The 12,287-nt window shown below is 41.4% G+C and overlaps 1 protein-coding gene across 3 annotated transcripts in view; it reads left to right on the top strand.

Moving 5' to 3' along the window:
• Window positions 1-506: 506 nt before the first annotated feature.
• The window catches only part of ARHGAP35 (Rho GTPase activating protein 35), a 72,400-nt gene continuing 60,619 nt past the window's right edge, over window positions 507-12,287 (top strand). The window contains exons 1-2 of one of the 3 annotated variants that reach the window (XM_075070651.1): window positions 513-4,415; window positions 8,222-8,278. In XM_075070651.1, the coding sequence (XP_074926752.1) occupies window positions 714-4,415; window positions 8,222-8,278 (3,759 nt within the window). In that variant the 5' untranslated portion in view covers window positions 513-713. Of the gene's footprint in view, window positions 4,416-6,024; window positions 6,220-8,221; window positions 8,279-12,287 lie in introns of those variants that run through there. The other 2 variants (XM_032786483.2, XM_075070652.1) reach the window with 2 other exon arrangements.

The following is a 12,287-nucleotide window of genomic DNA, read 5'->3' as shown; positions in this document are numbered from 1 at the left end:
GCATGTTCTCCAGGCACTCAAATCCCAGTTGAGACCAGAAGGAGAACCGTCTAACGCACTGTTAGAGACTTGATTTAGGCGCATGGCAGGTGCAGATACACAAACATAAATGTGATGAAAGAAAAATTGCTGCCTGGACACAAACTGAACTGTAACTTGTAACTGGCTGAGGTGATCTTCTAACTGATTACAAAACCGTGGCTGAGGTGGTAGCATGGTTAGAGTACCTCTCCAGGCCTAGTATTCCCATTTGTTTGGGTGACCAAACATATACAGCTAAGCAGTGGGACTTCTGGGAGATGACACATGAATGTGAAAATCAGAATTATAAGATTGAGACACTGCACTGATAAAATATTTTAGGGAACAGTTTACAACTAGTTGCCATTTGTGTTTGTGATTAAATGCAATGTATTAAACTGTACTGACAGGGTCTTTCTTGAGTTCAGTTTTATTCGTACTATAATTTCAGAACTGTAATACTGATTATTCTTTTTCTTTTTCCTAGGGGGAAATGCAGGCTACCCGATTATGAGACTCAGTGAGAACTGAGCTGCTGCTGGTGCATACGGTATGGGAACAGTAAACTTCATTGCCCTGGCAGTCCGCCTGGATTGATAACTGTCACCCCTCCTCCAGCAAGCTTTGAAATTGCACAGAGTCCTGGAAATACTAATCCTCTCGGAAGCAGTTGACTGTGGCAGGATGTGTGGATGATGATGATGGCAAGAAAGCAAGATGTTCGCATTCCCACTTACAATATTAATGTGGTGGGATTGTCCGGGACGGAGAAGGAGAAGGGGCAGTGTGGCATTGGGAAGTCTTGCCTCTGCAATCGGTTTGTGCGGCCTAGTGCAGATGACTTTCATTTGGACCACACTTCAGTTCTCAGCACCAGTGACTTTGGAGGAAGGGTTGTCAATAATGATCACTTTCTGTACTGGGGGGAAGTTGTGCGTCCCCTGGAGGATTGCGTGGACTGTAAAATTCATATTGTGGAACAGACTGAATTTATTGATGACCAGACTTTTCAGCCACATCGTAGCACGGCCCTGCAGCCCTATATCAAAAGGGCGGCTGCAACCAAACTTGCATCAGCTGAAAAGCTCATGTACTTTTGCACTGATCAGCTAGGGCTGGAACAGGACTTTGAACAAAAACAAATGCCAGATGGAAAGCTACTGATTGATGGCTTTCTTCTCTGCATCGATGTTAGTAGAGGTATGAACAGGAACTTTGATGATCAACTTAAGTTTATTTCAAATCTTTACAATCAACTAACAAAAACAAAAAAGCCCATTGTGGTGGTCCTGACGAAGTGTGATGAAGGAGTGGAGCGGTACATTAGAGATGCACATACTTTTGCCTTAAGCAAAAAGAACCTCCAGGTTGTGGAGACATCTGCTAGATCCAATGTGAACGTTGACCTGGCTTTCAGCACTTTAGTGCAGCTAATTGATAAAAGTAGGGGGAAGACTAAAATTATCCCCTACTTTGAAGCTTTGAAACAGCAGAGCCAACAGATAGCTGCTTCAAAAGATAAGTATGAATGGTTGGTTAGCCGCATTGTCAAAAACCATAATGAAACATGGTCAAATGTCAGCCGAAAGATGCAGTCCTCTCCAGAATATCTGGACTATGTGTATTTGGAAGGAACACAGAAAGCCAAGAAGCTGTTCCTACAACATATCCATCGCCTCAAGCAGGAGCATATAGAGCGCAGAAGAAAGATGTATCTTGCTGCTCTTCCTCTAGCATTTGATGCTCTTATTCCTAATCTGGATGAAATAGATCACCTGAGCTGCATAAAAGTAGAGAAGTTATTGGAGACTAAGCCAGATTTCTTAAAATGGTTTGTTGTTCTTGATGAGACCCCTTGGGATGCTACTAGCCATATAGACAACATGGAAAATGAATGCATTCCTTTTGACCTAATGGAGACTCTGCCTGCAGAGCAACTTTATGAAGCTCACTTAGAAAAGCTGAGAAATGAGAAGAAAAGAGCAGAAATGAGAAGGGCTTTCAAAGAAAATCTGGAGACTTCCCCTTTCATAACACCTGGAAAACCATGGGAAGAAGCTCGTAGTTTTATTATGAATGAGGAATTTTACATATGGCTGGAGGAAGCTGTCTATGTGGATATCTACTGCAAACATCAAAAACAGATTATAGAAAAGGCAAAGGAGGAGTTTCAGGAACTGCTTCTGGAATATTCAGAATTGTTTTATGAGCTGGAGCTTGATGCTAAACCTAGCAAAGAGAAAATGGGTGTCATTCAAGAGGTTTTAGGCGAAGAGCAAAGATTTAAAGCTTTACAAAAGCTGCAAGCTGAGCGAGACGCCCTTATTTTGAAGCACATCCATTTTGTGTATCACCCAACTAAGGAAACTTGTCCTAGCTGCCCAGTTTGTATAGACTCTAAAATCGAGCAGTTGATCGGTTCCAGGTTTATAAGACAATCTGAGCGCAATCAGAAAAACTTGCTTTCTGATTCCAATATAGATAGGATCAATCTAGTTATTCTTGGCAAAGATGGCCTTGCACGTGAACTGGCAAATGAGATTCGAGCTCTGTGTACAAATGATGACAAGTATGTGATAGATGGTAAAATGTATGAACTTTCCTTGAGACCAATTGAGGGTAATGTCCGACTTCCTGTTAATTCTTTTCAGACACCAACATTTCAGCCACACGGTTGTCTCTGCCTTTATAATTCGAAGGAATCTCTATCTTATGTTGTAGAAAGTATTGAAAAGAGTAGAGAGTCCACCCTTGGCAGAAGGGACAATCACTTGGTTCATCTTCCTCTGACACTAATACTGGTTAACAAGAGAGGGGATACCAGTGGAGAAACGCTGCATAGCTTAATACAACAAGGTCAACAGATTGCCAGTAAACTACAGTGTGTCTTTCTTGACCCCGCTTCTGCTGGAATTGGATATGGACGTAACATTAATGAAAAGCAAATCAGTCAAGTTTTGAAAGGATTACTGGACTCGAAGCGTAACTTAAATCTTGTAAGTTCTACGTCTAGCATCAAAGATTTAGCAGATGTTGACCTTCGAATTGTTATGTGTTTGTTGTGTGGAGATCCTTTTAATGCAGATGACATCCTTCTACCTATCCTTCAGTCCCAAACCTGCAGACCTTCCCAGTGCGGCAGTAGTAACTCAGTTCTACTTGAACTACCAATAGGACCACACAAAAGACGGATAGAACTGTCCATCCTTTCATACCATTCCTCATTCAGCATTAGGAAAAGCCGGTTAGTCCATGGGTACATTGTGGTTTTTTCAGCAAAACGTAAGGCATCCTTGGCTATGTTACGTGCCTTTCTTTGTGAAGTGCAGGATATTATCCCCATTCAAATTGTGGCACTCACAGATGGCTCAATAGACATTCTAGACAATGACTTAAGTCGAGAACAGCTGACTGAGGGACAGGAGATTGCCCAAGAAATTGATGGAAAGTTTACGACAATACCCTGTAGCCCACCTCAACACAAACTTGAGATCTTTTACTCATTCTTTAAAGATGTGGTGGAGAAAAAAAATATAATTGAAGCCACTCATATGTATGATAATGCTGCTGAAGCATGCAGCACGACGGAAGAAGTGTTTAATTCACCTCGGGCTGGCTCACCTCATTGTAATTCAAACCTTCAGGATTCAGAAGAAGACACTGAGCCACCATCGTACAGCCCATTTAGAGAGGACACATCCATGCCCACTTTGCCCAAAGATCATTCTAAACTTTCAATGGAACTGCTGGAGGGGAATGATGGTCTGTCTGTCTTTTCTGTTATGAGCACTTTTGAAAGCAAACTGAACAACAAAGTACCTCCTCCAGTGAAACCAAAGCCCCCTGTACACTTTGACATTACAAAGGGGGATCTGTCTTATTTGGAACAAGGGCATAGAGACGGACAGAGGAAGTCTATGTCATCTAGTAGTTGGCTGCCTACAGATAGTTTTGACCCTTCTGATTATGCAGAACCTATGGATGCTGTGGTCAAACCAAGGAATGAGGAGGAAAATATATACTCTGTGCCTCATGACAGCACCCAAGGCAAAATCATCACCATTCGTAATATTAACAAAACTCAATCTAATGGCAGTGGTAATGGTTCAGACAGTGAAATGGACACAAGCTCTCTGGAACGTGGTCGAAAAGTGTCTATTGTTAGTAAACCTGTGTTGTATCGGACAAGATGTGCAAGACTTGGGAGATTTGCCAGTTACAGAACCAGTTTTAGTGTAGGAAGCGATGATGAGTTGGGGCCCATTAGGAAGAAAGAAGAAGACCAGACATCCCAAGGATATAAGGGGGATAATGCTGTCATTCCATATGAAAGTGCAGATGGAGAAGATCCAAGGAGAAGGAACATTTTACGAAGCTTGAGAAGGACAACAAAGGTAAGATGCTAATTTATGGCTTTAGAGTTTGAGACTTAAAATATACCTTGGATTGTAGAAGTCTCTTTCCTCCATGAAAAAAAAAGAATACACTTTCTAAGAACAGAGTAGTTGGGGAACTATTGACTTAACTGACATCAACCTCACAGATTAGACAACCCAGTTAGTATGAGCATTAAAAACTGGGCTCAGAATGACTTTTACAGTCATTTATATACTTCATATATTTTTAAATTTCCCCTACACGTTCTTAATTTCTGACTAGATCTCTGTGAACTGGGCACGGGGGTGGCGTGGGGGGGAGAAGATAGCAGAGGGGAAGGAAGGAGGATGATAGTAAATAGTCCACCACCAAGGAACATCTCTCTTGTGTAGAGAGATACTTGTATTGCACCTAAGTAAAAAAAAAAACAAACAAAAAACAAACAAAAAAAAATTATTTCTAATAAGTGTTGTTTTATTTAGTCTCAGTAAAGTTTCTTGCAGAATACTCTTGGGTTACTTCCTTAAGTTGAATGTTACAATCTAATGTGATTGAAGCAAGAAATTGTTTAACAGTGAGACTGATGCTGTGCCAAAGAACACCTAATGTTTATCTTACTCTAGCAAAAGTCGTTGTCTAACACGATTGGCCATACTTATTCTGTATCGTTCTTGGAATAAGTGTGCCCCCCTCTCCTCCCCGGCCCCCGAATCTTTGAGAGCAGTGTCACTTGGAACCATTTTTCACTGTAACCCTCCCCCCACATAGCTTGTTGTCATGTAGGTTTTTGAGGGTGTAAAGAGGTGAGTGGCCCCAGCTACCCAGTAGTTACTTTTGTCCTCTGAAAACCGAGCGAGCTCAGAGCGTACTGTTTCTTGGTGCTTCCCTCACCGTGTGTGGAGGTTTGGAAGTGTATAATTAACTGATCTGAAGATTCAGAGCTTGGGTACCAGAGACCCACTTTTCCCAAGAGTGTGGGGATTGTTGCGGGCACCTCTGTAAAGAGAAGGGATGAACACCTTGTTATATGTTACGTTGCATGGGGTCCTTCTCCTTGGAGTTACTGTGGGAAATGCCAAAGAGTACAGAATCAATAGTGATGGAAGATGTAATCTTTGGCTTGAATACATCTTTATAGAGAGAGTAAATGGCAACAATAGATTTTACAGTGCATGAAGAGGCAGGAGGCTTTGATGACTACATAACAGTTGGTGTCAAAATTGAATCCTTAAAAGCACATTGCTCGCAGCTTTTACAACCTTGTTTTTAACTTAATTTAGTCATACAGGAATGAAAAATTAAATTCTAACTCCCTCCTCTGTCCATGTGTCTCCATACCTGAAAGTATCCTTATCCATGGATATAATCCTACAGTCCTGAGATACTGCATGAATGCCTTGAGATTAACATCGCTACTGTGGAAAAAAAAATAAACAGTTTTATCAGTATATTTCTTCACTAAAATGGAATCCTGACGAGCGTAACATATATAGTAACGAGAAGTTAACATGAAACTACTATATTTTGATACATTGCCAATAAGTTTGTGCAAATACATTGGTATTAGTATACTATGTCATGGTTAGAGGTAGCTGCACCTGTTTTCCCCCTTCTGTTCTCTTTCAGTGAACCCCTTCAGGTGTCAAGTCTCATGCCTTTACCTATCCCAGGGTGGAATTCTGCAATTCTTCTACTCTTAGACTGGGTCCTAGGCCACAGTATCCTGCGTATCCGGCATTCTTACCCAGCAGGGCTGACTGAATTCGGGTAACCTGTGGTTCTTCATTTTGGGAGTTTGACCAATGGCATACAGTGATTAGACAGCCTTCATAGAAACAAGTAATTGTTTATTTTAACATTAAGACCAGAACATTTAGACAAAAAGGATTTTAAAACAGCCTGCATGCATGTCTAGCTTAGCTAAATGCATACCGTTCTCTGACAGTAACTTAGGCCTCCTGGCTTCTTCAGACACCCTTAATGGGGTGTCGTCCCAGTTGGGTTTCCCTGAACAACTGCTTGCCTCCTGAGAGAGAATTCCTCTTTAAACCTTGCAGAGTTCTTTTGATCTCATGTGTTCTCAGGCCTTTTTCTGTCCTGATTAATACTAGTTTTGTAGGTTAGCTGGAGTAGAGGCAAAATCTTCAAAGATAATAGTCCTGGCATTGTTCCTTTACCACCCTCAAGTGTTTTGTGAAGATCTGGCTTATCTTTTGAGCAGTTCTTTCCCATCTTGCCAGTTTTTTCAGACAGTCTCCTGTTGCAGTAAATCAGTACACTCAAACAGTCATAAATTATTATGAAGCAGCTCTGAATGTCACAAAATACACTTACCTTAAATCAAGAAGGAACCCCTCTGTGTCTCAGAACCTGAAATGAGAGAATAAACAAACGCGCAGAGGAAGATAAAAAGTCTTGAACCCAGAGAGACCCTGGAACTGTGGGTATCTAGGCTAGGCAAGTAGATGTTTTAGGAATGGTTCTTCAACATTCTTTTTTAAAAAAATAGTCTAAGGTGCTTTACTTATCTCTGTTATACTGACAACACTAGGTGCAGTCATTGCAATCAGACTTACTCTTTTCCAGGGCATCTCCCTATTGAGAGATGAAGAGTCTCAGTGATTTGTGCCAAACTCCTTTGGCAGTGAACATCGATCTCGTTTCCACCAGCTGTCATGTTTTTGGCAGTCAAAATTCCTCCCCCATATTTTTATCCATATAGGCAGGGGATGTTAGGAGTATCGAGTAGTGAGTGACATTCTCCATTGCCCCAGGAACGATGTTTTTGATTTTGTTGTGCTGTATGTCTCAGGCAAATTAGCAGGAAGTTGGGAGACTGGGAAACTAATACTTCAGACTTCTTGAATCTACTAATAGAAAATATCACGTAAGCAGCATGGCTGTACACCTATTCCAGGGGTTCTCAAACTGGGGGTTGGGACCCCTCAGGGGGTCACGAGGTTATTCCATGGGGAGTCACAAGCTGTCAGCCTCCAACCCAATCCCACTTTGCCTTCAGCATTTATAATGGTGTTAAATATATAGAAAAGTGTTTTTAATTTATAAGAGGGGGTCACACTCAGAGGCTTGCTGTGTGAAAAGGTGTCACCAGTACAAAAATTTGAGAACCACTGCCCTATTCAGTTGAAACCAATCTGCAAAATTGCCCAATTCCTTTACAGAATTAGACAATAAACAGGACTTCTGGCTTGCTGGAGCACAGGTTTCTTGAAATGGCCCTATGGCTAGATATTAAATCGACATATTAAAAACTACCTTATTCAAAAGGAACTTAAGGTGGGATTTTCTGAAGTACCTTATTTGTCGTAAGGTATTTAATTATCAGCATTGGAAACTGAAATATTTTCAATTATTTCAGTTCTACCTGTTCTACTGATAAGTGCCATATAGCCTTGTATGTCCACTTTACCTCAACCCTGGTATGGAGGGGGTTACCTGTGAGGGCATTAGTGAAGTTGAGTCTCTTCTGCGCTCTCCTTTTGAGTCTGAAACCATCTCATTTGTGACAGAGGTTTATGTAGATACCTGTCTACTAGGAATTTAGCTGAGACCCACAAATTCACTTTGCATATTTTGGAAGGGCATTGTGTTCCTATGAGATGAATGGTGCTGTAACCGATTTTGTAATCTTTTATATGCAATTATAGTTTTTTTTGTTACAGAGGTGCTTGTTGCAACTCAGTAGTTAAGGCTGAGTTCTAATTTGCACTTAAAGTAGATTTTCAACTGCTTTGATTTGTAAGTAAAATGTGTTAGAGGGCTTTTCCTTCACCCTCCCACTTTCCTGGTTCTTATCACGCAGACAGCACGCAGCAAAAGACCAGAAGTCCGAAGCGCAGACAATGTGATGTTTATTCAGGTTAGTTTCTAAGCAAGCATATTCCAAAGCCCTTCACGCCAGTCGGGTTTATCTCTATACGCCAATAGTCTGTTCCCTAGTGTTCTTCTCCCAGCTCTGATGCCGCACAGCATTTACCTGTGTCCCCCTTCCCACCTCTGATGCCGCAGAGCCTTGCCTGTGTCCCTGTTCCCACTCTCCCCGCCCCAGCAAGCATGATTCCAATTTTGCAATATCTTCGCCAAGCTAGCAGCACTAACTCTGAATACACTATGAATTTTCTGAGAATTTACAAGTAAATCCATTGATTAACTTTGAGCTACAGTTAATTTGAGTCCATTAAGAAATTTAACATCTGTAAATCATCTTTGTTTCAAATGATCTTAACAATGAAATAACACACTTCAAACTTCCCACGTAGTTAAAATTAATTGAAATCATCGACATAGGCTATATTTGAAGAAATTAGATTGTAATTAAGATAAGTTATTAACAGTTATATCTGTTAAGATATAGATTACAGACAGGCTTGGGTAACTGTAAATGGGACCATTGTGGTGATAGATTACTCAACCAATTGCCACCCTTCCTCCATAGCTGATTTTTGTCCAGTAGTTCTATTGCGTATAAGGACTCATTGATATGAGGCTCTATGGACTCTAGTCAGGAGTTCTCATCAGTAGATTGTGGTCCAACCAGCACTTCCCTTTAAAGATTCCATGGTGACATACTAGCTTGAGCCATCAGAGTTTGTAAGGCTCCCCATGCACTGCTTTCTCAACTCCACTGGGCATTCAGGAAGTACTGATGAACTGAGGTGGGAGTGCGAGGGAAGCACAGACTTGTTGGGATTTAGGGATGGGGTTCTCGACTTGTTCTCCCTTTGCGTAGCACTGATCTCTGCAGCACAGCCTTCTACATCAAAAAGGACATTGCAGATTAAGGGATAGATTCAGCAGAACACTTTGGCAGCTTTGTTACGCAAAGCTGTTGTTAAACCCATATCCACTGGCTAGTGAACTCTGGCTACATTGCACTGTTTTCATATACCAATTAATCTTTAAAAGTCAAAATTAAAAAAAAGGTTGATATTACATATCTTGAAATAAAGAGAAATCTTGCATGGTAGAATTCTCTTTAGGCTTCTTTTTTAGCATTTGGTATGATGTTTTAAATTTTAAAACGAAAGAAATTCCAGGAAATGCAAACTACATTAAGAGGCAAAGATTTATGGTATGTATCGGTAATTTAAGGGTAAGAAATGTTGTAATGCTGTTGTAAATATCCAAAAATAAAGTATTGTAAACCTAAGAAATTAGAATTAAGGTAATATTTAAAAGAAATCAAAACCATGTTAAAGAAAGAAATGCATAATTAAGGCACCTAAACATCCTTAGCTCTGCAGTATAGTAATGCTATGATAGGTAAGAAATATGAAAAAACAAACTTAATCTAATCTGGGACCACACACCCTAAAATGCCTTAATCATAATCAAAGATAAGGTGGATGAGGTAATATCTTTTATTGGACCACCTTCTGTTGGTAAGAGACAAGCTTTTGAGTTTACAGAGTTGCTCTTCTTTTTTTTCCACAAAGGTCAGTTATAGGCTGATCACCATAGTCCTCATCCTCAAAGGAAACCTGCACAATACTTTCAAAAGTCAAGCCTGGGCGCTTAAATTTATAACTTTGCAAGACACTAACAATCATGGTCTTAATATTGACACTGGATTTGTCGTTTTACAACAATCTGTAATCCACTAACTCTCCCTTTTGTCCTGTGACCATAGGGATGTTAAAGGGTCACTTCACCTTGAATGGCCCCTTAGAATATGTGTCAACTGCTTATGCTACACTATCTGTTCGACCTTGTAGTTAGCTGCGACACTCTGAGTACCTTTCCCAGACCTGAGGAAGAGCTGGTTGGTTCGATTAAAGATATTACCTCCCCCACTTTGTCTCTCTAATATCCTAGGACTGACACGGCTACAACAATACTACATACAAAGATAGAAATGTATCCTGTAAAGCTAAATTGCTACTTTAATAATATGTAGATCCTAAAATTGAGACTTAACCCTTTATCTTCCTCCTTCAGGCTTACACTTTCCTCATAATTCATGAGTAACATATATCATTTCCTAATTAGACATGTAGGGTAATGTACCCAGGAGCTGAGGCTTTTGTCTGTGCATTTCAGCTTTACGGGTTTAGCATTGGCAGGATGATATCCTATTAAAACAAATGCTTGTAAAGTCAGTGTAAAAAGCACCGAACTTTAAGCACAGCAGAAAGCAGTGGATTAATTTTTTAGAGTCTGGAACACTTTAGGGACAAATAATCTGCAATTAAAATTTCTCAGACTTAAACTTCCGCATCGCAGGAATGTTGCCAGTGAACATCAGCGGCATATTGCCTAGGCTGACAAATTTGAAGGGGTGGCAAATTTGAGCACCCACGGAGAAGCTCCCCTGCTCTAGCTCGCCTCCTCTGCGAGTGTGCCACCGCGTCCTTTCTCTCTCCCCTCCCTCCCAGTGCTTGCACCGCGAAACAACTGTTTCGTGGGGAAGGGAGTGGGGAGGAGGGGGAATGCGGTGTGCAGGGGGAAGAGGTGGGACTGGGGCAGGGATTTGGGGAAGGGATCCAATAGGGGCAGGGAGGGGGTGGAGTTGGGGTGGGACTTTGGGGAAGGGATTGGAATGGGGGCGGCGAAAGGGTGGTCAGGGTGGGGCCAGGGGCAGGCGGGGCAACAATTATTTCAGGGCCTAGGGGCGGCAAAATCAGTAATCCGCCACTGGTGAACATGCAGTGATTAGTTTTAATCAGTTTTCAGTTGATTGCCCCACATCTTTGAGAAAAATTAAATACAAGAGTGGTCTAGATCTGATATTGTGCCATAAATCAATAGGCCCTTGAATACTATGGTATAAAAATGCCTGTAAATAAATGGTGGAGTATCATTCAAGGGCATGTATGTGGAGGGAGGGGAAGAATAGAGGCCTAGAGACCGTGTATTTAAAATGCTGATTTGGAAGAGTAGTGTAAGCATAAGTGATGAAAGTCCGCTGTGTGTATCTAAAAGAGTTGGTATTTCCCACCACCCACGTCAAGAGGTCAAAGGGCTTGGTGTAAGAATAGCAGATCTAGCAACAGAGCACTGTGTGCAGAATGCCAATAGGGGTAAGGGCAGGAAATTCTCTGACTTCTCAGCCAATTTGTTAGTTGCTATGAAGCTGTGAAATTTACATACCAGGTAATGGTTTCACTGCAGATGTAAATGAAATATCTTAATTGCATTGCTAATGGCATCTATCATGTTAGTCATACCTGGGTGTGTTTGTCATGATTTCATCTCATTCTTTGAGCTATTTTGAAATCAGCCTGTTGTCTGCTATATCTACTTGATTTCAAAATGAAGTGTGTACATTTCAGGACTGCTCATGAGGGCAATGCTACTGAAAGTCTCTTCATGCACCGCCCTCCTCCTCCCCCCAGTGTGTTTTAAAGATAGTTCATCAGAGGAGCTGTGCAATTTATTTTCAGAAAACACTGGTGAGCTAGAGAAACCGTTCTCCCAATATTCCTTTGGAAATCCAGATGCATAGCCTTGCTTGTACAGCCTTGCCAATAGTACGTCATCTTTAAGATGAGTCAGATGCTCTTCGAGTGAGAAAGTATGGCTACGTCTACACTGCACGATTATTTCGAATTAGCTTAAACCGATATTACAAAACAGATCTAATAAAATCGGTTTTAGCGCGTCCACAGTGGGATCACGAAATTAACTGTTTGCGTCCATGGTCCAAAGCTACCATCGATTTCAGGAGCGGTGCAGTGTGGGTAGCTGTTCCTCAGCTATCCCATAGTTCCCACTTCCGTGTTGAGAGCATAGTGCCTGATGGGGCAGAAAACATTGCCCCGGGTGGTGCTGGGTACAGCCTCACCCCTCCCTTTGTGAAGGCAGCAGACAACCCTTTGGCGCCTTTTTCGCGGATTGCATTGAGCAAACGCCATAGCACAGCAATCTTT

Source organism: Chelonoidis abingdonii, chromosome 11 (genome assembly GCF_003597395.2).
Source record: "Chelonoidis abingdonii isolate Lonesome George chromosome 11, CheloAbing_2.0, whole genome shotgun sequence".
Classification (NCBI taxonomy): Eukaryota; Metazoa; Chordata; order Testudines; family Testudinidae; genus Chelonoidis; species Chelonoidis abingdonii.
This window is presented reverse-complemented; position numbering and strand designations above follow the sequence as displayed.